This window comes from Daphnia pulex, chromosome 10 (assembly GCF_021134715.1).
Source record: "Daphnia pulex isolate KAP4 chromosome 10, ASM2113471v1".
Lineage (NCBI taxonomy): Eukaryota > Metazoa > Arthropoda > Branchiopoda > Diplostraca > Daphniidae > Daphnia > Daphnia pulex.
This window is the reverse complement of record NC_060026.1, coordinates 13,855,677-13,883,466: the sequence shown is the minus strand read 5'-3', so window position 1 is coordinate 13,883,466 and position 27,790 is coordinate 13,855,677. Positions and strand designations below refer to the sequence as shown.

At 37.3% G+C, this 27,790-nt stretch overlaps 5 protein-coding genes and 2 long non-coding RNA genes across 13 annotated transcripts; 3 read left to right on the top strand and 4 right to left on the bottom strand.

Moving 5' to 3' along the window:
* The first annotated feature begins 731 nt into the window (after positions 1-731).
* On the top strand, positions 732-3,807 carry LOC124203769. Of its 5 annotated transcripts, XR_006878611.1 has the most exons (5): positions 732-791; positions 2,710-2,829; positions 2,892-3,302; positions 3,359-3,675; positions 3,779-3,807. XR_006878611.1 is itself a non-coding variant. In XM_046600597.1 (4 exons), exons 1-4 carry the CDS (start codon positions 747-749, stop codon positions 3,545-3,547), a joined length of 765 nt encoding a protein of 254 aa, XP_046456553.1. In that variant the 5' UTR covers positions 732-746; the 3' UTR covers positions 3,548-3,807. The 5 variants fall into 5 exon arrangements, 4 of the variants coding, with proteins under 4 accessions (XP_046456553.1, XP_046456556.1, XP_046456557.1 ...); XM_046600597.1 differs by having other exon boundaries at positions 3,359-3,807; XM_046600600.1 differs by lacking the exon at positions 732-791 and adding an exon at positions 1,893-2,013 and having other exon boundaries at positions 3,359-3,807.
* Positions 3,808-4,935: 1,128 nt separating this feature from the next.
* Positions 4,936-7,286, bottom strand: LOC124203768. Its single transcript, XM_046600596.1, has 7 exons — positions 7,069-7,286; positions 6,863-6,955; positions 6,474-6,795; positions 6,258-6,412; positions 5,978-6,188; positions 5,665-5,916; positions 4,936-5,592 (listed from the first exon to the last, which is right to left on the bottom strand). Exons 1-7 carry the CDS (start codon positions 7,195-7,197, stop codon positions 5,111-5,113), a joined length of 1,644 nt encoding a protein of 547 aa, XP_046456552.1. The 5' UTR covers positions 7,198-7,286; the 3' UTR covers positions 4,936-5,110.
* A 1,989-nt stretch (positions 7,287-9,275) lies between these two features.
* Positions 9,276-11,239, top strand: LOC124203767. The gene is made up of 6 exons (XR_006878610.1): positions 9,276-9,546; positions 9,635-9,879; positions 10,335-10,414; positions 10,481-10,601; positions 11,023-11,128; positions 11,180-11,239. It is a non-coding gene; the product is annotated as an uncharacterized LOC124203767 (long non-coding RNA).
* Positions 11,240-12,351: 1,112 nt separating this feature from the next.
* LOC124203766 lies at positions 12,352-14,362 on the bottom strand. 2 transcript variants are annotated; one of them, XR_006878608.1, is made up of 4 exons: positions 14,081-14,362; positions 13,370-13,494; positions 12,599-12,744; positions 12,352-12,526 (listed from the first exon to the last, which is right to left on the bottom strand). It is a non-coding gene; the product is annotated as an uncharacterized LOC124203766 (long non-coding RNA). The 2 variants fall into 2 exon arrangements; XR_006878609.1 differs by having other exon boundaries at positions 13,392-13,494.
* Positions 14,363-14,802: 440 nt separating this feature from the next.
* Positions 14,803-17,066, top strand: LOC124203764 (phosphatidylinositol 4,5-bisphosphate 5-phosphatase A-like). The gene is made up of 8 exons (XM_046600594.1): positions 14,803-15,125; positions 15,181-15,357; positions 15,421-15,568; positions 15,635-16,038; positions 16,112-16,280; positions 16,382-16,516; positions 16,581-16,769; positions 16,868-17,066. Exons 1-8 carry the CDS (start codon positions 15,106-15,108, stop codon positions 16,901-16,903), a joined length of 1,278 nt encoding a protein of 425 aa, XP_046456550.1. The 5' UTR covers positions 14,803-15,105; the 3' UTR covers positions 16,904-17,066.
* LOC124203760 (rab GTPase-binding effector protein 1-like) lies at positions 17,055-20,539 on the bottom strand. 2 transcript variants are annotated; one of them, XM_046600587.1, is made up of 12 exons: positions 20,130-20,539; positions 19,747-20,069; positions 19,596-19,682; positions 19,344-19,537; positions 19,166-19,277; positions 18,649-19,098; positions 18,441-18,586; positions 18,229-18,373; positions 17,890-18,162; positions 17,714-17,830; positions 17,545-17,655; positions 17,055-17,464 (listed from the first exon to the last, which is right to left on the bottom strand). In XM_046600587.1, exons 1-12 carry the CDS (start codon positions 20,383-20,385, stop codon positions 17,300-17,302), a joined length of 2,379 nt encoding a protein of 792 aa, XP_046456543.1. In that variant the 5' UTR covers positions 20,386-20,539; the 3' UTR covers positions 17,055-17,299. The 2 variants fall into 2 exon arrangements, with proteins under 2 accessions (XP_046456543.1, XP_046456544.1); XM_046600588.1 differs by having other exon boundaries at positions 19,172-19,277; positions 20,130-20,538.
* Positions 20,540-20,705: 166 nt separating this feature from the next.
* On the bottom strand, positions 20,706-27,777 carry LOC124203765 (eukaryotic translation initiation factor 3 subunit C-like). The gene is given in 16 exon segments (XM_046600595.1): positions 20,706-20,995; positions 21,057-21,195; positions 21,257-21,460; positions 21,521-21,714; positions 21,777-22,089; positions 22,156-22,338; positions 22,401-22,721; positions 22,776-23,020; positions 23,083-23,449; positions 23,514-24,029; positions 24,097-24,212; positions 25,702-25,823; positions 26,301-26,488; positions 26,547-26,674; positions 26,734-26,932; positions 27,004-27,777. Coding segments are annotated over 16 exon segments (3,888 nt in total). The 5' UTR covers positions 27,454-27,777; the 3' UTR covers positions 20,706-20,792.
* Between the last annotated feature and the right edge of the window lie 13 nt (positions 27,778-27,790).

The window sequence follows — 27,790 nt, the reverse complement described above, 5'->3', positions numbered from 1 at the left end:
TGAGAACACCTCCTTGATTAGTGGACGGAGGTTTACTCGGCCAGATGTTGAGAGAAAACGAAAGAAGAACGGGAGTTTATTTCGGTAAACTGCACTGAATCAATAATAATTAACTATGATCTTCCATCGCCATGTTAATTTAAATCATATTATTTTTAAATCATAAAATTAAAATTTTATGTTTTCATAAAATGCCGCCAAGATAGGTGGCGCTGAGTTACATAAATCGGCAACGCTGCTTCCAGGCTGCTTCCCTGACGTTTATTCGTCTGCTTGAGTGTACAAGTACTGCTCTAGAAATAATAAGAAGAACGTCCTCACCTCATCTTTTTGAACTTAATCTTAAAGAAAACCTCTAGTGTATTACCGGTATTAGATTTACTTATGTCATCTAAAATAAAGAGTTGAGAAGTAGTTCAACTTTCCTATGCTTTAATTGTATTTTATTTAATGTTTTTTTACAGACTAGGTGATGTTCAAACTCTTGATGGCCGTCCATGACTCCATGTACATTATCGAATGTGGTTTTGCAACCTGTTTACTGTTGAATGGTGTGCTTAAATAAGATTAAGCTGTTGCTGTTCATGATGCTGGTGCCATCAGAATTCAGAATATTTTGCCATTAATGTTTATGGGAATCCTTTGTGTGCATGCAGTAGGTATACAACAGAGGAGCTGTTCCTTGCAGTAATCAGTGTGGTGTTATGAGTGTCAGTTGCTATAGACTTGCAAGATTAGACAAGAAAATGTTTCTTATTCTTAATTTGGGTTCTGTCGCTTCTGAAATAAAGGTAAAGAAAATTTCTTACATATTTTATCATTCATTCATTGCGTCTTTCGAGTAGCCTACGAGTACGACTAATTAATTTCACTAGGAGTCTTGTGAAACGAACTTTCACCCTTATTTAACGCACGCCAGACGCCATCTTTTTTAAACTAATCTTTAAGGAAACCTCTATTTGTTTTGTTTTAGACTTACTTATGTCATCTAAACAAAAGAGTTAAAGAGGTTTAAGCTTTTTCTTGTCATTTTAAATGAATTTCTGACTCGATTTATAAAAGAGATATGAGGGAATAATCAAATCAACAAAACATAGTCCCCTACATGCCACTTCAATGGATAAGCTCAGATTAGTTTAATGACCGCATCATTATCGATCTAGTCCAGGAAATCATTCTTTGGGATATTTTATTTAGTTCCCGTAAGATCACCATTCAAATGTTACAAATACTCCGCTTCCATATAGGCTTACGTAATGGGAAATTGTTGCTTATTGAGTTACGTATCGGTAATGGCCTTATATTCAAATTTTACACGACAAAAGTGACAACAGCTAGATAACGCGCCCCGGATCAGAGCAGGTGTTGGAGTAGTATTGCTATTCGTTGACTATAATTCTCTCTTTCCGAAGTATATTCGCATTTTTTAACGCAAACGCGAACCCTCACGTACTATTAAAAAAAAAAAAACTGATTAATTAAACATTCAAAATTATAGTAATAGGAAAAAATGCTCACTTACCTTTTGGCTCCCTGTAGCCGGTGGATCCTTTCCCGTAGAAACATTTTGAAACAAATCACAAGTGACGAGCAGTACGGTGGTACGTCACTGCTCAGCGGTTGAGGTTGGGGTAATATTAGGATATGCGTACATGCGTCTTCGCAACCCACTGATACTACCTTAATACTCACTTGGCCGAGCGAGATTCACGTTGGCGATACGATCGTCTACCGTCAGCCGTCTTACACAAATTCACAAATTAAACGTCAATGGAGCACGGGTCGGGTACAGTTTTTCTTCATGGGAGTTTTCTTCAATACTTACCTTCTCCCAAGGGGTGTGGAGATTTTTGAGGCATTGATGAGGAGATTGATTAACAGAAAAGCTCACCAAGGGAATCGAACTCGGGTTCCAAGGTGTCCCGATCACATAGATGACGCCTTCTCCGACTCATCCACCCGCTCCTCAGGAATATCTTCTTATACTTCGTGTCATTTGTTCAAACCATGACGGTAAATTTACCTCACTTTCCCCTCTTGTTATGATAAATGTAATTTGACCGATTCCCTGTTTTTATTTTAGTCTTTTCGCTTTCCCAAGCAATGGGGGTGGAGCTTTAACCTACCTAAAGTTGTGTTACAGATTCCTCCCGCCACAAACCACTGGCGCTGTGTTCCGTAATGTCGCATTTTCAGTGTGAAACTGAAAGAATCTTATGGCACAAGCACATGTAAAAGTCTGGAGTAGGCATGTGGATTCCAACGATTTTGTGATCTAATTTGTTAACACTTGACCAATTGTATAAAGAGTGGGGAGTTGATTTCGGTTAACTTCTTCTTGGTTTCTTTAATATTACTATTTTGAGGTAAATTTTGCTTCTTTTCTGTTAGAATTCACTTGTTCAGGGTTTTGTTGTGATTGTTGAAGTGTTTATACTGTTGCTCAGTTTAGTATATGAATATGATACATGGTAAAATGTTTAGGCCTATTGCTTTATCACCATCACTGCTGTGAAAGATTAAGGAGTTAGTACTTAGTAGGCCTGTATTTCAGTGGGTGACATTTCAGTAACAGAAAAGCAAACCTCCGTAATTTAATTGCATACTTCAGTTCAGTCCTTCAGTCAATCATAGAGGGGCAAGAGGGCAATCTTACTTTCCTAACTTAAAATTCATGACCTATTGTTTATTTTATGAATGTGTGTTTAGGATTGTCTTGAGGCAACTGAAGCAATAATGGCCGAACAAGGAGCTTACTCAGTGAATTCTGAACTGGATAATATAAATAATCAAATTGAACAACTTTACCGAGACAATCAAAGGACCATGGTAAAACATTTTTTAAAAATTTGATATATAACTATTATTTATTGTTATTTGCATTTAATTAGAGTTCTAAACTCCAGAATGAGCTACGAGGATTTTATCAAATGAAAGAAGTGGTTATCCAAAATCACTATCAGCATGTTCTTGATACGAAGGAAAAAAGCCTGGATCTTATGTTGAAGGAAGTGGAAAAACTTGTACTGAAATTCCATTCTTTCAGTGCAAATGAAACCGCGAATCTGCTTTCGATCTTTAGCGAACATCATAGACTTATAAATGTGAAATTAATTGAAGCCATTGCTGAAGAAGAGAAATCCAGATTAGTAATAGAAAACATGAGACAAGAAATTAAGATGCTAAAACACCAACTGCTTGAAAAGTCAGCAGAACTCCAGAGAAAAGATAAGAGGTTGATTGAACTGGAGATAGCTGTTGAAAATGCAAACCAACCACCACAGTTATCTAACACTGATCAGGTATTTACACTAACAACTGTCACATTGATCATTCTTTAATTTTTAATATACCATAGGCTTTGGAAACTCAAGCAGAAAGAAAACTGAAGCATATTTCAGATATTGAAATGGATAGCTTTAGCGATCGAGAAGAAACACCGGCAACAGTTGATAGTGATAGCAGCAGCGTTGATAGCAGCTATCATTCTTCTGAATCACGCATTCGTCACTCTCGCAAGACACACAAAAGAAACGATACGCCATGAAATTTTGGAACGTGGTAATAGAAGAATGGAGTTTGAGGCCTCTTGTAAACCAAAGAGCATTTTAAATAACGCAACTCTCTAAAGAGAAACAAAATTCTATTTCAGCTTTTTAGTCCCTACTTGGAATGGTAAATTGTCTTGTCGTTTATTAATTTATTGAATCCCTTTTGGTAATTATTTATTTGTTATGTAATAACACGTTACGAAATTTGATATGGACCAAACGATAAGAAACGCGTAAATACATGTATACACTTACATGTTCATCGTTCGTTGCCAACTTGCCATTCCGATCTTTCGAATATTATTTGACTAGGAGTCTGAGGAAACGGATTTGCACCATCAGTTAGCGCACGCCCTCTTGTTGTCTTAGGGAAAACCTTTAATGCATTAGATTTGACATAAAAAATCAAATCAAAACAATCAAGCTCACTCACAGTATTTAATTCAAAATTGTTAAAAAGTCAATTTCAAATTTTACGTTGGCAAAAATGGAGAAAGAAAAGAAAGTCTATTTACATTTAAATTGGCATCGCCGCTTCTTCTCACAAATGTTCGTCTGAAGTGCAAAATCAAAATTGAAACTCGTCAAGTCTCGTCAAGTTACTGAAGTTAGGAAGTAGTTAAGGGCGCAGACTTCTCTGTGGGTCTGCCAACTCAGTTCACAGTGTTGTGGCAGTTGTTCAAAAACCATTTGATTATTTGATTATAGTGAGAGTGAGATTGACGTCGACGTAATCAGAGGAAGTTATCCTGGCAATAGTCTTGGCACTTGGCAAGATGAAGAAAACACACCACCGACATATTGACAAGGACAATACCAAACGAAATTCATCAAGGTGGAGGCAACAGGTAAGAACTTTTTATTACATGTCGCGAATTGTCGACGAGTATACATGTTCCAATAGTGGATGCATTAGCAATAATTTAAATTAACCAACACGACCTGATTGAAATTGAAATTGTATTTTATCATGTTGGTCTCTCGTTTTGAAGCTATTCTTTGTCGTCATTTTCATACCGATCGAATAGTGAAACGCATTTATTAAAGGTAAATGAGATACGAAGTAAAAGTTTCATTCTCGTGTTGATTTGATTTAATTTCGAGCTGCGATAGACAAATCATTAAAATGTTTTTTTTTTTTAAACTTTCAATCAAAATGAGTTTTTTTCAAATTACCCCGCTCTTATTTTAAAGATAGGCACGTTAGTTTATGCAGAACAAGTATTCGCGTTTGTAACTGTGAAAAGATTTTTGAAAAATTCCAATCCGTCAACGAATTGGAGGCGAATGAATTTACTCCCATTTCTTGTCCGACCGCTTTTTTTTAAATCTGGCAATTTAAATTGTTTTTTTGTTCATAACGTCTAGAGTTTTGCAGGTAGAATTTTGAATTCGGTTTGTGTATTTAGTAAGTGTAATTGCATCCACTGTTCAATTTTGATAAAGTAATTCCCATCCCTTAATAAATTGGAGTCGAATGCATTTTCTACCCATCCCCCTTAAAATTCCCCTCCCAAAATTTCGTGTCGACGTTCATTTTGGATGTTAAACCCGAAACCTCAAAGGAACGCCACAATTTCCTCCTCCAACATGAAACCCATGAAATGGGTGTAGTGGTATAAATTGTTGTCATACAAATACGAGGATGAACCACCAGAATAAGAAAACGTCACCCAGAGTTGATCGCCTTTTTCCAAGTTCAGCGTCGACTGGACGGTCAACGGACTATATTGATCAACGGGACCGTTATTCTCGTTAACATTACTCGCCCCGATTACATTCCCGTTCAAATAAATACGAGAAGAAAAATCAACAGAAGATGAAGAATAAAGACGCGCCACTCCCGCGAAAGAGAAAAAATAAATTCCCGGTCGCGGTGCCGTGAATTTCCCCGTTGTCAAATCCATGGCATTTCCCTCGTTCACCACCGCCACATCGAACGGAATCGGAGTGTTTACTGTGTTAAAATTCGAATTTCTCTGGGCGTAGAAATGGACGGGCGCCGATTTGACGTCGACGTATCCAATCCATTTCTGGAAACCTTTTAATTAATAAAAGAATTAAAAAATAGATAATTGCTACTTAATAATTCGTGATAATACAAAACGTTTACCCGCATCGTCAGTTGGTTTAGTGAAATCGCAATAAACTGATTCCATTTTCGATGATCCCATGACGGAATAAAATCCGTTCAGGGTGTGGCCAATTAACCACAAATCTTGGCACGACTTTGGCAGTCCAGTCAAAGTCACTAATCCGGTGCACACGAGTCGGCCCAGCGTGTGGACGCCGGATGAAGTTTCCAGTTGAGTTCGTCCGAAATTCAAACGAGTGACGGGCAGAACATTTTTGTCGGTAATGACACCTGCAAACAAAATTAATTTTATAAATTTTAATTCTGTACAAACGTGTGAATCGTAACGCACCGTCGTCGACTAATTGCAGTGGTGCAAGAGTATCGCAATTGCATTTCGCCGCAGGATCGACGCAATTTTCATCAATTCCGCACTGGCAGGTGTGAAATTTGACAGCGTGGCGTCCGTTTCCAGCCCAAAAGTATTGCGCATTTCCTTCTCTGTCGTTCCACCAGGAATAGGCGACGTTAAATAACTCGAATGGAGCATAGTTGCAGTCGTACTAATAATAGAATTAAAAATTAAACGTGAAAGAAAAAAAAATCAATTAAACTGATCAACTGAAACTGACTCTAATCGACTGATGGCATTCAGTGGATAATTCCATCAAAGCTTTTATTTGTCCCATTGACGAATTGTAGTTGATGGAACGTGAATAACACCCGGCCTCGGCGCAGTGGCCCACATTTAAAGAAGATTCACTATCGTGTAGAATTGAGGTCGATCCTGTTTTTATGGAAATATGATTAATCAGATCATATTTGAATTGAAAATTGAAGTGTTTCACCTGATGTCATATCGCAGTAAACGTAAATTGGGTTATCGCCGACACCTTGTCCGTCCGGATCGATCCAATGCATTCCGGATGAAAGTGAAGGATCAGTCGCTTGAAGTTGTCTGCATGTCCTTGGGCTTCCACTCTTTCCAGTTGATCGAATTGAAATTTCTTTATTAACTGGAAATAATTTTGAATCAGTGGAAACCGGAAGTTCAGCCGCTTTCAATAAGGAAGTTAATCTTCTTTCTTGATCCTGAATTTTGACTTCCAGTTGGACATTTTTGGCCTCTAATTGAATTACTTTCAATGCCAAATCTTGTCTTAGTTCATTCTGTCATAGAAAAAAAAGTGTTTACCCAACAGTGAAACTCTGAATTAAATTAAACAAATAGTCTTACATTTAGTTCGAGTTGCGCCTCCAATTGTGTCACTTTTGCCTGCTGTTCAATCGTTGTCGATTTCAAACTTGTCACGTCTTGTTTCATTAGAATCTATTGACAAATGAAATAACATTTAAAATAAGACATAAAAAATAAAAAATTAAATCAGACTGTCGACAACAGAAACATCACGCGAAAAGTAATAAATTTAAATAAATTCTTACATAATTTTCCTTCAATTGTAGGAATTCTTCCTCCAAGGAAAAGGCAGCGCCAGTTGAACTCGGCGTCCAGCAGATGAAAACCAACAACAAAACAACTTGGGTGAGTGAAACTACAGAAAAATGCGCCATTCTTTAGTTGTTCGGAATTGGTTATAATGAAACTGCGGTTTCCAACTGGACGTGCGTTTCAATTTATACAGTTGAAGCCTTTGTTGCATGTAACTGAAAGGTTACACTTGATAAATTTAGGTAAACAGGTCTTTGTGTTTATATAATCTCTGCAAATAAGAAGATAAGTTTACGATTAGAATTTTGAATGTCATGGTACAATAGTATTTTTTTTGTACGTGGCTATGGACAATCTACCATTTACTGAAGCAGAGATTACCTTGCGGACATGGTCAAACAGGGAAAAGGAAAAAAAAATAGTTGACATCAATTATTGAAAATTGATTTGGTTTATAACCCGCGTTTTTACGTTTTATATGTTCGTATTCCAAAAAGAGAACTGACAATTACTGTAGGTGAAGGAAAATTTAAATTTAATTGAAGTGAAATGGTCGATTGACGAGTGCTGCTCCCATCGTGATTCGCATTAGCAATCGTTTAATTAAGTTTTAATTACCTCAATTCCAAGTAAAATTAAAACTCGTCGTACCATTTTGATTGGCAATTAAGTTGCAGTAAATCATTTCCATCTTCTTCGATCCATTCGAATTATTGGGTTTTTCCACTTGTGCGAATAAAGTCCAGCGTCGTGCAGAAACAGAAATGTTATCATCTGATATTCCCGCCTAGGTTTTATTTTTTTTAAATAATACCAAAACAAATAAAATAAGCAGAGAGATTATAGAGAAAGCTCGCCCGCCCTACTATTCACATTGGAATGATTTATATAAGCTGAACAGTGAACACCATCAGCAACGCACACAATTCGCCGGTCTATTGAGAACGGTCCACAGCGTTTGCGATTCTACTCATTCTAGTCTCTACCGCTCCACAGTCGGTTGTTAAAAATATGGCAATTTTCTTTTGATTTATATTTCTGCCAAAAATCCGCAAAAAAACCATGTTAACACGGCTTGTTGCTAACAGAATCTTATCTTTGGCTGTCCCGAACCCGTGTTGTATGAACTACCAGCACTTTCTTGCCCGAACTACATACTTTTCAATTTCAATACTAGATGGCACATACGAGACGTATCGTGTTTGAAAATTGTTGAGATGTTCGAATTTTCCTAATCTCTTTGAAAAGGGCTTGGAGGAGTGTACACAAAACTGTAAATTTATGGAGAAGGACACTTGCTGACAATGCGACAACACCGTCTAGTTCGATAACAATTGAATATACATTCGATTCTTTCTGATGCCCATGTAACAGCTTTTCGTCCACTCACTCCATCCTTGATGATTAAGACATTTGCGCAAAGTGAAAATCGTGAAAATATGTAGGCGAATCCAAGCTGAAAAATATTTACTTTACACCGACTGTTATACAGTCATGCGTGAAAGCAGGGGAGTTGAGTCGTTCCATCTGAGGAATGGAAAGGCAGATTAAACAAGTTGGAGATCTTTAACACTAGGTGAGCCTGGAAAAAAAGCATAAATTAATAAATTTACATAGGAGTTTATCGAAATTTCTTGGACTCTTTCTCTTCTTTCCAGCCGTTCGCGAGAGAACGAGAGAACAGTACAGATTCGAGGATTTCTGTGTTCTCCTCCAAGAATTAAAGACGCGGAGAATTACATCATCTCCAGCCAGATAATCTGACTGCCTAGGACCGCGAGCGTAAAGAGGTAAATAGGAAATTTATTGGGTGTATTAAGTTTGTCTATTTGCATACACCGGCATATATTAATTGTAACATTTTTGTAGAGAAATTCTTATCCTTTAAATTACACCTCAATAAAGGGAACTACGATTTCCTTCTCCATCTTGCATCCAGTGAATTCAGTATTAAAGTGGCAGTGATCGCCGCACAGGTTACTCACAGGACAGGATCGTCCCTAGACGAAGTTTACACACCCAATCCTCCTCCGGTCCTCCCTCACACAGAACAGACTATTGTGATTCGATCGTGCTTTCTCGGTAAATAATTGGATATGCATAATATTATAAGAATTCTTTTAACTTGTGATAAATTTCCCGTTTAAACTATAGGATAAGCAGCACAACTGAAAGCAACTAGTCGTTCCGCTCAGTCGTTCATCTAGGACACAGAAGAGGACATCTGGCGGCCAGATTTATCTTCAGTTGTTGGGCGCAGGCTAGGTAGCCGTTTAGTCCCTACCTTCTTCTTTGTTCTTTGTTAGTTGAAGCGTGGCTTCGAGAGTGAAGGACGCCATTATCCTTCGATTGGGGTTTCGAACTTTCGATGTTAGCTGGATTGTTGGCAGATTGATTGTTTAGAATTTGTGAATTGTGATGTCTAACAGTTGGATCGGGTTGGCGGACGGGGGGTGCTTGCTACTATTTTGGTAATCTTGGTATACTATTCTTGGTGTAATAGAAGATACGATTTCACGTGGAGTTACCCGAGTGTTAAATTTAATTTTTTATTCATAGACGAATCTTGAAGCTTAAGATTTTGAAACCATGCTGTCCACCAATTCGTCTACGTCCAGAAGATGAGTAACATTTTACATACAATGTTCTGAAAGGTTGATTAAACTGATGAAATTTAGGATAATGATATTTTTTTTGTTTGATTGCAGGCACCTTTAGTATATGGAGCTTCACTCATCCTATCGTGTATTCTACATCTATTTACCTTTGCTGTTAAAGTCAACATGTACCCTAATTGAAGGCAAGTAGGTGACAATCTTTTCAAATTTAAAAAAGAAAAATATGTTCAGTTGGAAGTAAAGCGTTAGAAGTTTTCAGGGAAAGCTTTGTCACTATTGTTTAGTTTTAACATTTGGGATTTCATCAAGTAAACTCTTCGTCTGTCTCTGTCCTTCTATCATAGGTATTTAGTTATGGGTTGTGTAAGGGAAATTGGTTGGAAAAGCCAGATGGATACTGAAAGAGTATTATTTCCCTGTTCAGTACTCCAAAGTTCGATGAATTTGTAATTAAATCTCAAGTGTAAATTTTTTTTGTTAAGTGGGAACAGATAATGTTTGCGTAAAGTATTTGGGTCTCTATTTGAAGCAATATAATGTAGGTATAATATGTTTTCTTGGTATAATTGATTCAATTAAATTCTATTGCATGTGCATCTAAAGTGGCCTGAAAGTGTTTAAATTTCATTTTTTATTTGTAGATGAATTTTGATGCTGAAAGACTTGGAAACCATGCTGTCGACCACGTCGAGAAGCTGAGTAACATTCTGCTTTTACAATGGTAAAATTAACAATTAAACTGATTGAAACACATGTGGATCATAACATCTGTAATGTTGGATTGCAGGCACCTCTTAATAAAAGAAACTTCAGCCATCCAATCTAGGGCTTCCATCAAATCGTGCAGGCTGCATGGAAGTTGCATTTACCTTTGCTGTGAACATCATGAACACATACACTATTTGAAGGTGACAATCTTATCCAGTTATAGATTTTACAATTGAAATGTGATTAAGCTTTGCATACATTGGTTAGTTTTAATATTTTGGGATTTCGTCAAGTCAACAGCTATTTCCTTCAGGGTCGTGTTCTGTTATGGATTATTTAAAGGGGAGTTTGTTGTATGCAAGAAAGGCAGATTCTGAAAGAAGTTTTGTTTATTTGTTCTACTGTAGAGTATCCTTTAAAGTTTAAATGCATTTGTATTTAAATCTTAAATGAGTTGTCTAGTTTCATGTATATTTCTTAATTTAAGTTTCCACAATAGGTATAAAATAATGTTGCCAAATAATATTAGGGTTGAATATTTTAAATGATATGTAGCATATTTTTTTAAATTTCATATAGCATTTCCAATGATGCTGAAGATTAATTTTACTTCGGTTATAGGTTCATGTTTACGTAGCAGTGGTGTTGCTGTCCAATGTGGTGTGTTGTTGCAGCCTATGGTGGTGAAAGATATCTGCATCAAGTTGCTGTTCCTTGTGCATCCAAGGTGCTACAGATGTGTCATCCAATTGTTTGATTGCTACTTGTGTCTTCGCAGTTTACCTTTATATATTGAGAAGGAACAAAAAAATAGTAATACGGGGAGGTTTATGTCAAACAAATAATAAACATGTCCAGGATGGGGGAATGAGGAGGAAGTTGGGGTGGGGTATTTGGTTATGATTTACTAAAAGAAGTGAGGTATATTTTTAATGAAAATGCAGTACTAGGTGATAAAATCTGTTGTTAACCTATACCTTCCACTTACACATCCATTCCTCAAACTCCATAAGCATCAACATCAAATCCCACATCCACTAACATCCATTCCTAAAACCCCACAATCTTCAACATCAAATTTACACAATTGTTGTATATCTATAATTATATTTATATAATTAAAATGCTACTACTATATAAAACTTGTGCAATCTATATTTATTCTGGAACACATGCAAAATAAACAATTCATTAAACAGAGCGTCCGGTTCTAGACATTTTTTTTTGTGCGAGGCTTTTTAGAAAGCAATCCGCCACCCAATTTGACAAAAAGTGATAGTTTGTTTTCACGGAAATTGCGTCAGACGGTTGAAAAATTTCTGGTTCAAAAATCTCATGTAGAAATTAGCATCTAGTCTACTGGTGCAAATTGCGATTCTTTAAGCTTGATTGATTTAGGTGATGTGTAAAAAGCTAATGTGGGTAGCTAAAAGATTGAACTAATTCGCTTTTTCCGAATATTTTGGTTTTAGATCACTTTGTTGTTTTTAGATTTTCTTGTGATCTCTCTTCAAAATATTCTGAAAAAGTGGATTAGTTCAATTTTTTAGCTACAATAGTTTTTAACACATCACCAAAATTAAACAAGCTTAAAGAATCGCAATTTGCACCAGCAGACTAGATGCTAATTTCTACATGAGATTGTTGAACTAGAAATTTTTCAACCGTCTGACGCAATTTCCGTGAAAACAAACTATCACTTTTTGTCAAATTGGGTGGCGGATTGCTTGCTAAAACTCGCACATGCAGTGTCGGCGTAGATCCAGGGAGATTACCTGGAAATGGAAGAGGAGAGAAGAGTGCGAGGCAAGTTTTACTGGGGAGCGATTAGTCACTACTAGGCTTCCGGGTTAGACTCATGACCCTCAGATCATGCGCCTTCCAAGTCCCCGTTCGACCAGAGCCCTCCCCTCCTCCTGGTTTCACAGCGGGTGAGTGACCACCGGCGGGCGTTGGTTAGTGGTTAGTTAGGGAAACGGGGCCACAGAAAAGAAGGGAGCCCAGAAATGCACTTTTAATTTAGCTAACTACACAATTTGTCAATTTATCGGTCTTGAATTTCAGCAATCTCTCATCGGTTTCACCAACGGATCAAGTCAGTATGGAACAGCGGCAAAGGATTAAACTGAAAGGAGAATGGAGATTTATTTAGAAGTCAATAAATTGCAAATAAGATTGTAGCAATAGCAAGCATTACCTCAAAGCAACGAATCTTAGATCATCTTAAATTTTAACTTGTGATGGTCATTGCAACCTGATGTTGACCACAATATAGTGGCTGCAAAGAATGGGAACTATGAGGGCTTCAGTATCTGGATTATGACTTAACAGTGAATAGATAACCTGAAATAAATTTAATGAATGTACATTATGTTGTACAACAAGAATTTTCTCAAATCCGACTGGAGTCCCAACAACAGGGTCATTACTGAACGCACGATTACATACTTATTATGAGACGAGATATTATGTGACCAAGTAGAAATTATACAAGCTATACCTAGAAACTCACACATAATTGCATAAACATGTAGCATTCAGTAAATTTAAGAAGTCCAAACTAGAATTACCAATTAAAACATGATTGAAAATGTAAAAACCCCGTAAATCCTTAATGAATTTGGAATACATCTCCACTCAGGCGTCTCGGAAACAATTGCAAAATTTCGTCCCTCACGAAGACAAAAGCGTCACTTGGAGGATATAACTTTAGCCACTGATACGAACAAATTGTCATTTAATTCATTAATTGTACAAGATGTAATTTGTAAGCCCCCGAATACTACCCTACTCGTAATCGTAAGCAAAATAAAGCTTGTAAACGCTCCGATACAGATACGGGATTGAAATAGTCAAATAGGGCTAGGCCTTAATAAGTTCACAAAAATTAAAATATAAAAGTTCACAAAAACTTAATAAGTTTCATAATGCATGTCAAATGAACTAAAAAAAAAACTTTGCTACTCACTTCGGTATGAATAACAGACCACCTGTGTGAGCTGGAGCAGTTGACTTCTTAAGAGCAGTGCAAGGTTTTCGTAGGGTTGATACGATTCATGTGGCTTAGTTATAATAACTACGAAGATGAGCCAACTGAAAAGCAGAAAGAAAAAGACAAATAATAAACTTTGGCAACATTCTCGTAACCAAAAAAGAATAAACATTTTTGGATTGCAGGTTGGGTATTTTTCAGGTTATTACGCCCATGTCAAATGCCCACACATCTAAATGTGAATTTAGATAAATCAGTTCAAAATTCGACAATAAATCAGTTCAAAATTACAATCAAGAACCCAACAGTGGGGTGTAATTCAATAATACTGTCACGATCGATAGATATTGTCTAGATTATTACAAGGATGAAACCGTACGCAATTATAAATGTTAAAGCCAAGGGCACGGAACACAGACGCCAAACAAAAAAAAAAAATCGTGATAAAAGTTCAAAAACGAAATCAAATTAAGGTTGGGTTTCTGAGTCTGCTGAAGTTAAAGGGAAGATAATCAAGGTTTTCTAAGTAGTATTAAGTTAAATGGAAGATGATCAAGGTTTTCTGAGTAACGCTAAGTTAAAGGGATGAGGATCAAGGTCTTAAATTAAAAATAATGAGAGATTACAAGACCCAACCCTCCCCCCTCAAAATAAAAAGAGGTTTCTACTCAGAAAGAAAAATATTACCAATTTTGACTTCAAAATTCAATCCTGCATTCCTTTCAGCTATTCAGCAACACTGAAGACGTCATTGGATGGGAATTAGGCAAAACCATGTGAATGGCATGACGATGGAATTGCAGCACCTTGTAATCAACATTCTATTTACGAAGAATCCTATTATAAAGATCCATGTAGATTAGTTGGAGGCAATACTTGTATTCACGAATCAAGATTTGAAGTGGTCGTCCAGAAAATAAACCATATTCCATAAGCAATTAAGGTATGAACGAAATGAACAACTGACAGTCTGACACTGACTAATATGCTTATGTGCAGACGATCTTTCGTCGCGCCATCAGGTGGTTTGAAATAGATATGAGCCACCAAATTTAAATCGCTTAATAGAGTAGAAAATGCAAAACGAAGATTTTTTTACCTGATTAACTTACCGGATTCTAGTCTATTAACAAAGAATGCAACACGGTGCATTATAACATGTCCATGACAAAACGGAAAGCGGGATAATCGAATCGCGAAACAAGCATTTTTATTTTTAAATAATAACATATTTTCGTAAAAATTAAGTGATTTTTAAAATAACCACTCTGAAATAACTCACAAGTTTACAAGAAAACGACGTGAAGTGGTTTACTATTCCAATTCGAAAATATAGTACGACGTTTCTCTACTAGGGAGGAAGATGGCTCTGGAGATGGCAGACGATAAAACCAACCTTGAGTTTTCATAAAGTCAATAGTAAACAACTAAACACTACACCAAACAGAGTCGAGATATCCTGCGTTGTTAGACGCTTCAGCCAAGATAGTGTTCCATAGTTCAATACGTTATTGACCCAAATGTGTAATTGATATCTTATCTTTAAGGACATTTTTCCTAACATAGAAGACACGCTGGTAACAATATTCGTTCCTCTACTATTACAGTCAAGTTGTGGAAGTTGTAGTCAGTATAGTAGTAGCAGTAGGTATCAGATATATCAGAGAAAAAAGTAGGTACATAGTTGCAGTGGATTCCTGTATCAAATCAACATGACAATGGATGTTCTGAGGTAAAATATCTACTGTTTTGTGTCAGGCTCTTATTAACATGATTTTAAAAAGTAGTATTTATCTTCTTACCTGGAATGTGGTTACGGTAGAACCTCCACCAAGTGATCAGTTGCAAAGTTTATTGGATTCGAATGCTGATTTCATTGCCATTGGGTTGCAAGAGGTAAAATCACAACCACAGAACCTCATAGCAGATAACTTGTATGAAGATTCCTGGACTAATTCCTTCAGGTATGAACTGTTCATGATATGTTGTCAGTTGTAATGGAAATTTCACAAAACTTTTACTTTTAGAGATGTTTTGGCAAAACATGACTATGTTAAAATCCATACAGTGAGACTAGTTGGAATCCTCTTGTCTTTTTTTGCGAAAAAACAACATTTACTTTCCATTAGAAATGTGGAAACATCTTATACTAGAACAGGATTTAATGGACTCTGGGTATTTATTTTTGAGTTAATAATAGTTTTCCAGATAAATAAAATACTATTTCACAATTACTTATAGGGTAACAAAGGAGCAGTATCAATTCGTTTTAACTTCAAAGGGAGTTCTGTTTGTCTTGTCAACTGTCACCTTTCTCCTCATGACAAAAAACTCTCTAATCGTATAGCAGACTACCACTCCATCATCAATTCACAAACATTCCATAAAGAAAAGATCAGTTTAGTCATAGACCATGACTTGGTTTTTTGGTTTGGAGATCTCAATTTTAGACTTGATGTAGACTCATTTTCTACAAGTGAGATTGTTAATCTTGTTTCTCAAAATGATCTGAAACCTTTATTGGAAAAGGATGAATTAAATGAAACAATTTCGAGTAACAAAGCCTTTAGTGGCTTTTCGGAGTGTAAGATTAATTTTAAGCCTACATATAAATTCATACCTGATTCACAGGAATATGATAAAAAGTAAGCTTTTACAAACAAATAGTTAGTATATAATCCTCACCACATAACTTTTCAATTTTTGCTATGTTTCTAGGAGACGACCAGCTTGGACTGATCGTATCATCTACAAAACCTTCGAGAATTCGTCGGAGAAACAAACACAGAGGAAGGATTCAGACCAAGTTCTATGTAAAGGATATCAAAGTCACAGCAATTTCACCGTGAGCGATCACAAACCTGTTTCAGCGCAGTTTGATATACAAGTAGGCCTTTATTCTATTGACAATTAACTCTCCTAATTTGTATCATATGGATTTGGACGATCAGGAACGCTAAAATATAATTAATTATTTTCAATTATTAGGTAAAAGGTGGGCTACTTGATGTTGTTACCTTTGATCCAATTAAGTCATGGGTTGACGGAACGGTTGGAAAAATTGTAGTTACACTTCCTTCTAGCATCGAAATTTCTTCTTGGCATTGGATTGCTATTTATCGGGTAAAATTACGTTTACATATTACGTGTTAAAATTTGTTGCTAAAACGAAAATTGATCTATAAAGGAGGAATTTTCGAGCCTTGGCGAGTATGTTTCTTATGTATGGGTCACTCGCCAATCTCTACCTGATCGATCAAGATCTTATGAAATTAACGTTCCAGAAAAAAGTGTCCGCATTCCCGGGAAGTATATTGCTGCCTACATGAGTGACACCCATCCTTACCACATTATGGGAATCAGTTCTGTTTTTGAGGTAACTCGATTCTGACCACGCATGGTGAATTTCCCCTATAGTGGATTTCGAATTATTGAGCTAGCAATATGGGCAGACATGTTAAAATATTTCGTTAGGTGGATGAAAGCCATTTGGAGTATAGAGAATTGTAACTATTTAAAGCTAGTTTCAGCTTAAAAGGACAACTATAAAGAAAATAATTGTGCCAGATTTTAAACCATTGGCAGATAAACAAAAATATTGATATGGTAATAAATATAAACTTACACACTTCTTTTTTTGAAGAATAAACAAATACACGCATTTTGTTTCGAACCTTTAATATGTTTCTCAAATTAACCAAACAAGTCTTACTTAAAACGATAATTTTATCGCGTTCATCACTAATCTTGTTACTTGGAATACACAATATGCGATATTTCTGAAAGTACGGCAATGGTATTAATTAGTAATTCCTAAAAACGATGCTGAATGGCGGGAGAACTTAAGTGACTATAAAATCACATAATTTTACAAATGATAATTAGAGAATTGGCATGTAATGATTATCAGTTAGATGGCTTAGGCTCTGAGCTAAAAAAAGGAGCACTCTCTTGTACCAAGAGATAAAAGCATACGTTACAGACTCGGGATTGCCTTTTGTTCGGTCCACTCGTGACAGTCTTACGCAAGCAATCGCCGCAAAAGATCTGGCAGCAGTGACGGCAATGATGCTAACAATAAAGAACGGAAGGGTGGAAGAAAGAAGAGTTAATTGCACATTCCTGTGAAATTTGGTTGTCGTTGTACTTACTTTTCTTTTAGCGACTCCAAATGCTTGCCGGCACTCAGCACACTGATCTATGTCCTCTTCGTATTGCCATCGAAGTTCCTTCTCTGATTGACGAATTTTTTCCAATTGGACCTGAGACGACAATTTTTCTTCGATTTGTTTTAAATTAAACTAAACAAAGTGTAACTACTTGTAATTGCTGGGAGAGCTGTACAAAATCCCGCTGAACGGCTTCTGATGTTTCTAGGTCTGCTTGGAGGGCGCTGACGCGATTTTTCAGTTGTTGATTTTCATGTTCCATTTTGGCCTATGGCATGAGAACGTAAATAAAAATTTTCAATAAGAACGCAAACGAATATATGGTACCTTTGAAGAAATAGATTCGGAAGCACGATCTTTGATATCAGCTAGCTGCTCTTTAGCCTGTAGCAGGGCTGCCTCCAGCGAGGCTTTTCGACTACTCTCTTCGTCAAGTTGCGTTTGAACACTGCGCATCATTCCCAACTGTTCCCTCAGGTAATCAATTTCACCGGTAAGGGAATTTTCCAAAGTTTCCTTAGATTGCTGCTCACTAAGTAACTGATTCTTTAGAACTAAAGTTTCCATTTGCCATTTTCTCTCCAGAGCTTCTTTTGCCACCTATGTCCGCAAATAAACTTTGTAATAAATAATATTTCAATATTTGCTTTGAAATTAAATTTGTACTTTAGCTGCAATGAAATCTTCCCTAAGGTTCAGACAAACGTATTGCAATTCTTGCAAATTGTCGGGTAGATTAATCATCTCATTCTGTAGTTGTTCGGCATGAAGGCTATGCTTACCAACAAGGAAATCGTTTTCTTCTTGCAACCTAACCAAAAATTAGTAACAGCGTTAAATTAGTCATGAAAACCACAAAATAAAATGTTATCTTTTACCTGACTAATTCAGTGCTGACCGATTGTCGGTCAAATTGTAGCTGCCGTAATGTTTCTTGGGCTTGATTGCGGAACTTCTTGAAAGCGGACGTAACACTCTTTAGCTGGCTCTGAACATCTTCAATATTGCCATAAAGCAAATCCACCTGCAGGAAATAGACAAAATTATATAAAATAAAACTTTGGAAAAAAATTATCTTTCGCTAACTTGTTTTTCATAATCCTTGGCTACTTCCGTCCATTTATGCTCCATGTCTTTTATAAGATCGGACAACATTCGGGCTTCTTCTCGAGCTTTAGTTAACTGCTTGTCCAATTGGACTTTTTCTTCTTGCATTTGTTGGAAATCAGCTTCAAGTTCTTTAAATCGCGTATTCTTGTTTCCGTCTTCAATACGCGCAGAGTTCCCCTCGCTTGAGATTAAATTGCTATCAACACTGCACGAAGACATGTTTTCAAGATCTTCCTTAGTCATTTGCCTTGTAACCATTTCCGGTGTGCCGAATGTGGCGGGATCAAGGACGTAAGAGTCTGCTGAAATGTCTTTGGAAGGAGATTGCGCAGAAGATTTTCTTTTGAGAACAGGGGAGATGCGGCTTATCAATGGTCCAATTCTGTCCTTGATTGGGAAGCCCTTTGAACTGTCTTTGGTGGAATCCTAATAGATTAAGATAAAGAAGGTTATTTAAATTTGTTTTCCTTGAATGTTCTAGATGTCTTTCTACAGTTAGGTTTTGAGATGCAGGGTGTAAATTATTTTTCTGCAATGAACGGCGTAATTCCCGATGTTGGCGGCGTTCCTGCTCGAGCAACTGGCAAGCCTCTTGCATCTGGGATCTATAAAAATTGTATTAATAATACCATTTCCTATTCAAAGCAGAAAGCAGTTGAGTAATTTCAAACCTCAAACGTTCACGTTCTTCCTGAAGAGTCGCTCGCTGAGCATTCACAATCGCAAGAAATAGTCCGAAGTCTCGGTGGGGTAATGAATCCTCCGTGTTCATGCCAGTTCTAGATATTAGATCAGTTATGGCGGATTCTAATGATTCATCTTCTACGATTTTATCCAGTAATTGAGAACCTCGAACCAGTTCAGCCTATTCATATTTCAGCTGAAATTTTAATCCATTAGAATTGTTACAGCTTTTTCTCTACCTGATTGCTCTCATAAACTCTTAGTTGTTCATCGGTGTATCTTAACTTATCCTTCAGCGCCTTAATTTCTTCTTCTAGTGGGAGTACCTATATGGCGTGAGTAGTATAAGGTAGCATTAATAGAATTGTACAATAAGTATATAATACTTACCAGTGAACGTAAAACTTCCACATCTTCTTGAGCTCTCTTCATACTCTGCTCTAGATAGTCATCTCCAGCTGAATCAGTTGATGCAGTAGCAACAAGAGGAACAGGGGCTGGTGTTTGTGATGCTAATATATTAGGATTGGTAAGATTACCCACTTTACGAGCAAGGGTTTTTGTGACTGCAGAAAAGACATTTGGATTGTCTCTGTCTGAAGAACTACGTAAGTCATGAACTTCTAATTCTAGGCGAGTGACTATATTTTTAAGTCGTCTAATTTCTGCATCACTATTTTCCTGGGTCTGACGAACAGCCTCTTGAATATTTTCTATTCAGAAAAAATTGTTAGTTCAATCAAAAAGTTGCTATATGAAAATGGACTTTTTACCTTTCATCAACTGCTGCAGTGTTGCTACCTCTTCTTGACATTTTCTCCTTTCAGTTTCTATTGATTCTTCTAAAGAATAATTTGCAACAGCTGCAAGACTTCTTGCTTCATCTAATTCAAACTGAAGACGTCGAATTTCTTTCTCGTGATCGCCCGGTAACTCTTTAGTCACAGGAGCTAAAATAGAACTAACTACACTATCAGTCGAATCAGCACAATTGTTTGCCTGAGATGATCCAACGGAGCTTTCAGCCATCGTTAAGATATACTGCTTGATGGCAAAAAACTATTCTATGAATTAATGAATTAATAATATCCAAGATAAAACAATGCAAATCCAATCAGTATGCTTCAGATCATGTTGACATGACGATGTCAATATCCACCTAGCGGACTACAGAAGAGTTGTATGAAAGGATTAGTAGGACAAGACTAGTACAGACTACAGACACCCTACCTGCACCCTACATGTAATGAAAAGTTAAAAGTCTAAGTTAAAAGTGTTACAACGATGTACCGTATTTTCTACAATATCTAGCAGTAACGTAAAGGAGGTTGAAATAAATAAACACAGAGTCCCTTAGCCAATCGATGTATTATAGAAAAAAAATCAAAAGAATTCTGTATGGTTGATTACTGATTTTTGATAGCACAAGGAAAAATTTAATTGTTATGCCGATCACGGTTGTCTCGGTTATCCCGGTTGTCTCGGTTATCCCGATTATCCCCTCCTCTATGGTTATCTCGATTATCTCCACCTCGGCGTTGCCAATTGCCACCGCCTCCTTGTTGTCCTTGCCGATTGCCATACTGCGGTCGGTCACCGAAACGCACATTTTGGTTTCCACGAGAGAACCCAAATGGACCTTAAGCACCAGAAAAATAGTTGAGAAATAATGTTAAAATAACTTCAAATAAGAATTTTACCTTGACGGATCTTCAAAATACGCTCGTTGTTGTCGACCAAATTAGCCAATTTATCAGCAAGTTGGAGAGACATGGATTGCAAACGAGAAGGTTCGGTTCTATGCATAACTACACTTTGAGTGGGCTCATCCAGGGAAGCCTAAATAACAAGTTTATAATCAAATGAATGTTGAAAGCGAACTTAGATAAGTTAAACCAACCATTAGTTCTTCATTCATGACCATTTTCGAAATGATAGCATGGACAGTCGGTTGTTCCAGCTCAAACATTTTGGACAATGTAGCCATGGAAAGTGAGTCGTAAACCGATGAATGAGTGAAGAGGTACGTCCGAAGGGACTCTTCCTGAATCTTCCTCACCAACATCGTACGTACTCGATCGGCTTGATAGAAAAGATCCCAAACCTACGAAAAAAGTGAATGCATTAGCTATGCTTAAATTAGTAAAATTTTTTGTTGGACTACCTTAGCATTCATTTTTTCATTGATGATAAAATTGTGTGCTTGCTTCCAAAGTCCGTTTCGCATAGCCTTCGAAGCAGCTACTACGTGTTCCCTCATTGATTCGGGGGGACCTGTAACAGCCTGTCTCTCGCTAACTTTCAGTTGGTGATGGAAACTTTTGGAAATCATTCGTCGGCGAGCATCCGACTCGTGAGCTAAAAAAAGATGCACATTAAAAAAATGTCATCGATGACTAAAACAACAGAAACTAACATACCAGCCATATACGGAATCTCGATCAGCATAGCCGAGACCAAATAAACGCACTCCAACAATTCCAAATTGATGTGCATGTGGAAAGGCATCTGACGTTGTTTTTCAATTTTTTCCTGCTCAGATGTTCGTTCATGCTGACGTTGGAGGAGGAGTCCTTGAGCCAGTAGCTCTTTGGCACGACCACTAGACTGGATGTCCAACAACGCGTGGTGGGCCTCCTTAATGTGGCCGTGGCGGAAAGCACACAGACCCAACTGAACCATTGTTCGATTGTAAAGAATCTGAGTTGAAGGATCCAGTAAATGAACCGTTTCCTAAAACCAGATTCCAATGTTAGTACTATCTCTTAAAAATTGGTCAAGAACACGAAGTTGAAATACCTGGAGATGTGACATGAGCATCAAGTCACGCGCCTTGTACCATTCGTCATGAAGAGCATAATGGTAAATATGACACAGCATAGCCCTCGGTCGGATTCTCTCTTCCTTATCGTTAACATAGATGTAGCGACATAGGCGGTCCATAACAGTCAGGGTGGTATCTTTCTCGATTTTCGTCTCATCCTACAAGAGAATTCGATAAAATTTATAAAAAAGAAATTAATGCTTCGGTAAGCACTTCTTACATTATGTAGCTTGATGGTGTTCGGGTCAAATTTGTAATACATGTGTTCGATCTTTCGCATGTAAAGTCGGCACAATTCAGCGGGCAAACTCTGTCGTTCAATGTAACTCTGGAGACTGTCGATGATCGCCGTAACTCGAGTTTCGTCCTTAAGTCTCTCAACATATTCATTACTATGAGCGTCACACTCCTTGAGAATTTTAACAAATTCCTCGTCCATCCGCTCGACAGTAGTCAGCATGCATCCACGAACGCTGAAGAAGCGCCGAGTTGGGTCTTCCTCGGCGTCATATTCGGCCTGATCTAACTTCTCATGGTCCTCCTGGAAGAAAAATAGTTAACAACTGCAACGATGAAGATTTCTGCAAATTCATACCGAAACGTGTTCTCCCATGACGATGTCAGTACGGGAATTAAGAAGGGTCAGAAGCTCGGCAATGCACTGCAGCAGCTTTTCCCAGTGCTCTGGCTTCATGGCGTCACAGATCTTGGGATTGTAGTCGAAGATGGCAGAGATGATTGTGAACTTAACTTTAACGGCTATGCCGACACCGAGGTTGTTAGCCTCTGCCACAGTGTAAAGCTCATGCAGCATTTCAACTTGCTCACGTCGATCAGTACCTAGAAAAGAGGCCAAACTTTACTAACCGAGCGCGACTTTCAATAAAGTTTTAGATTATTACCTTTCTTTCCTCGGGCGGCAAGAATTTCGAACAACTTTTTAAGAACAACTCCTGTGTTAATATCGGCATCTTTGGCAAACATCTTTGGCTTAGCTTGAGTAGCCTTGCCCTGCACCTGCCAGCCATCGCCTCCCTCCATTTCCAGTTCTTCCTCTTCCTCACGATCCTTGCGTCGTTGGGCCTTCTCCTTGTCCTTGCGGTCTTTCTTTTCCTTTTTCTTATCCTCATCGCCACCAGCAACCTTTAAGAACTTCTCCTTCAGGTTGGCGTATTTTGAGTCATCATCAGATGAAGATGTCTCATCCTCACCATCAGAGTCCCAATAGGAGTCGTCACTTTCATCGCCTTCAGGAGCAATTGGTTTCACCTAAAAATAGTTCAGATATTAGCCAAATAAATAAAATTAAAAACAGTTAAGCTTTAACACTAACCTTTGGAGCTGGTTTGTGACGGGTTTCAGATTCCGATTTTCGGAATGCAGCAGGGCCTTCCGCGCCACTTTCTTCATCTGATCCATCTTCAGATTTTTCCTCGGCTTCTTCATCCTCTTCCTCTTCTCCTGGATTTTCTTTAAACTTTGCTACGTCCGACTCGAAGTCTTTAACGTACTTTCGCATTTTCTGACGCAATGTACTCAGTGACTTTGAGTTATTCTTGGACAAATTTTTCCTTCCATCCCTATCTTCCCAAAGTTCATTAAGGAAAGTCTCAACTTCCACCAGACATTGGACAAAGAATCTAGGAGTGACTCCCTTCTCTTCCTTTGTAATTACTGGCAATGCCTTTTGGTAGGCCTTAGTCAAGTCTTCAAACGAAGAAAGCATTTTGCTCAAATCTTTGTTCTTCTTGTAGTTTTTGATTAGCCTAATGATTTCCTTAAGTTCTTCAAATCGCTTTTCCTTTGCTGAGCGAACAATTCTTTTCTGTTCTTCTTCATCATCACTGAACTAGAAACAATTAATTTTATTAAAAAACCATACACAAAACTTAACATGGGTAAAATTGTAAGCTTACTGTGTAAGTTGGAACAGCTGTGGGGCGCTGCTGCACCTCTTCCTCACTAACATCACTCTCTGTATCCGAATCAGAGGCTGTGCCGAAAAAACGACTCATGTTGTAGTGTTTTCACTCTAAAAAAAAATGTGAGCACATTTTATTAAGATACTATCATTCGCTGTAATTGCTGATGCAACCAACCGGCATTGGAAAAAAGATCAACATAACCGTTTGGAACATTTTTTTCTTGATAAAGTAGATGATGATCATAAAGAAACACACTTACCTTAATTAAAGATAGAAATCTGCGTGAAAAATATCCAATAATTGAAGGAAAATGCACAGAAATGTGCCGGACGGGACGACGTGAAAACGCGTTGTCGTTGACGGACAGTGCATATGGCAGAGAAGCGTTGCCAAATCTAAAAACTTATCGTGTTCAAACAGAATATTGAAATTTGCTTAAAATTGTACAGTCTTTAATATTATAAAAATTTAAATGACCAAATTATTGTATTTTCTAGATTGTGAAGTAAACTTTGTATTACTAAAATACAAACGATGAATCGATTAATGAATGTGCTCTAGCGGTGAATTTAGATACTAAGATTTCTCTTCCTCCTAATGGAACTCGTTTGTAAACAACCAAATCGATGTGCTACGGCTACCTGTGTGAATGTGTCATTGGCCACCCTAATAATTGCCCTTTGTTGAAGATTCATCAGCTTCATTTCATTGATGGCAGTGCATGTTCAGCAATATGTAGTTGTGTGGGAATGTTTGAGTCGTCCAAATTCTTCGCATTGGAAAGCGTATTCCCCAGCCGTTTCGCAGATTTTAGAAAAAGCGTATCAAAATAAACTAACTCAAGTCTTGCTCGGAGATGCGGACCCATCACTCAGTAGATTCAGGTTGGATATGTGAATGAATAACGGTCTTTTGAATTGTTATAATGTTATATTTAATTTTTTAGGATTAGTTTGACATCTATGACTCAAATATGTGAAGTTAGAGAAGAAGCAAGCCCAGTGAGAAGAATGCTCTATCCCAGGAGTAGTACAGCTGGACAAGGAATCCGATGGGATTGGCTTGGTGATAGGTTTTCTGAGTGGAATGAGTACAGTATGGAAGCTCAAGTTGCCATAGAGAAAGCTTGGTCCTCAGTAAGTTAACACAAGAGTCTATTTAACAATACTGCATAGTGCATACTAATAATGTGTGATTTGACTTATTACAGGGACTTCAAACCTTGGATCTTTCAAAGACCTGCTGTGTGCCTTATATAATTAATTACTGCAACTTGACTCAAGTAAGAAAGGATACTGGTTTTGTAAGAAGTATAAGAAGAGTTCAACAGGCAACATATCCTGCTGCTTTAAAACATGAAGTGCCACTTGGTTTGTCTATTAATTTTTTTATTTTAAAGAAATTTAAATCAAAATGTTACTTTCTTAGAAACTGTCCCTCAACCTGCAGTAAAACCTGAGCAAGAGACTGTTAAAAGTTCTGGATCCAGTGGAAAACCAAATTGGCTCTCTAATATGATCATGAATGTAGTTAAATCTCCCAGTAAAGGTTCTGGAGACCAAAAATCACAGAAATTAGGTCGCAACAGTGCCGAACAAAGTAGTGATGATTGCCCACAAGACAGCAGTTCTAACCGGAAACGTAAGGAATCTCGTATAGCTTTAAGAGTTGAAAGAAGAATGTCTCGTAGTTCCAGTTTGGATACTGTTTCAACATGCCTCAGCCAGGATTCGATCAAACCTCCTCAAAATTCCGCGAGATCTACTAATGCATATTAATTTTGTCTTTCGTTATTATTTTAAATTTGCACTTGTTATTCGCTCACTGAACAAACCTAACATGAAAATATAAAAAATGGCATTCTTTTTAACAATTTTACCTATTCAAATCTTTTTTTCTCGATTGTACGAGACCGCTGATCACCTATTAAGACTAACTCATACAATCATATTAATTCAACTTTGTGAGCATCTATAGATTATAAGAGATAAGATAAGATATGAAACGGTTAACGAATATGATATGGTTCCCCTATGCCTAATGTAATGGAAGCGTAGAATGAACTTGTAATAATTTCCACTTATACAATATACAAAAACCGGGTTCGATTCTAAGTTTTACCCTTCGGAGATGCAGCTAAAAGAATCTAGCTCGACAAATTTATCTAAGTTAGGTCATCAGGATTGAATTTTCACCACCTGATTTGTTCCCTATACTGCTCTTTAACACTCCACCGCTTGACAGATTCATAGCCGAGAATGATGGAAAAGCTATAAAACGTGGACATGATGATACGGGCAGTTAATCCTTTGGTGAACGTGTAAAAGCGCTCCTCTCGCCACAAAATGCGGAAGGTTTGTCCAATCGAGTCCAGGCGTTGTACCTATTTTATTCGTCAAATGAATTCAATTGACGCCTTGGAATGATTCAAATAATTTTACCTGTAGTCTGGCTCTCACAATATCCAGAGGATTTATCAATGTCGTTGTGGTTATACCTCCTAGAATTGCGGATGTGCACTGTATTCCCAACTGGGGGAACCACACAGGGAAGAGGTTGCTGAGATGATCTGCAATTTTATTTTCTTTAATGGTGAAATTTCTTTTTAACGTTTTCAATTGATGGTACCTTGATACAGATGATAGAACGTCCACCAGAGTGCTGAACTAGGCACATAGGTGAACAACGAAGCAACGTATCCACGATAAAAGCCCCGGAGACCGTCGGTATGGTAAATATCTTTCGTGATTGCCAGGGCTAGTTGCGTTTTACTTTTTCCCATTCCATTTTGAAGATTTGGCTTGATATTTTGTGTTACACCACCAATCTGAAAAGCACAATTTTTAAATTTGACATTAGCATACATAATCTTAAAAAAAATTTCACTCAGATACCTACTTTCTGACCCATCATCATCAAATGTTGGCTTATTACATCAATAGGCACAATGATTGTCTGCCCCACCAGAGAAGCACAACCCCCAGCCACAAGTGCTCTGATTCTTGAGTCAGTAACACCATTGGTTTGCAACAAATGTCTCACATTTTCATAAGTTAAAACATAAAAGGTCCCGGAAACGATTGAAAATAAATTGACCCAAAACCCTTTATACAGTCCTTTGAAGCCTTCATATTTGACAATTTTTCGAAAAGCATCCCAGGTACCCTTGTAAACCTCATTACCTTTCTGAATTTGCAATCTAGTTTTGACTAAAGTGAAAGGGTAAAGGCTGGTTCTAACCATACATGAACTCGTAATACTCAAAGGGATGAATTTTTTCTTATCTAACATTTCCCATTCAATGGTTCGAATGTAAGATGTTTCCTCGATAGGATTCATTTTGAGCATGTAAAGTATTTAAAGTTATATAAATTACTTTTATATTACAATCGACTATTTTCTATTGGCTATGGGATTGTGAATCATATTGAAACGCAAAAGGGAACAAAATTGAAGGGAGTTACAAAAGCTAAAATTTTGAAAACTTTGAAACAAAACAACCTGAAAACCGAATAATTTTTTTGTGCGCACAAAACTATGTTTTCATGCTCAAACTGGAATTGGAGGGTACGATGGGAATCACAACTATAAACCGCCTGACCATTTGTAAATCAACATTAGAAATATTTGTTCGTTCAGTTGTTTGATCTGAATCTCAACCATCTGATGGATGATGGAAGAATGA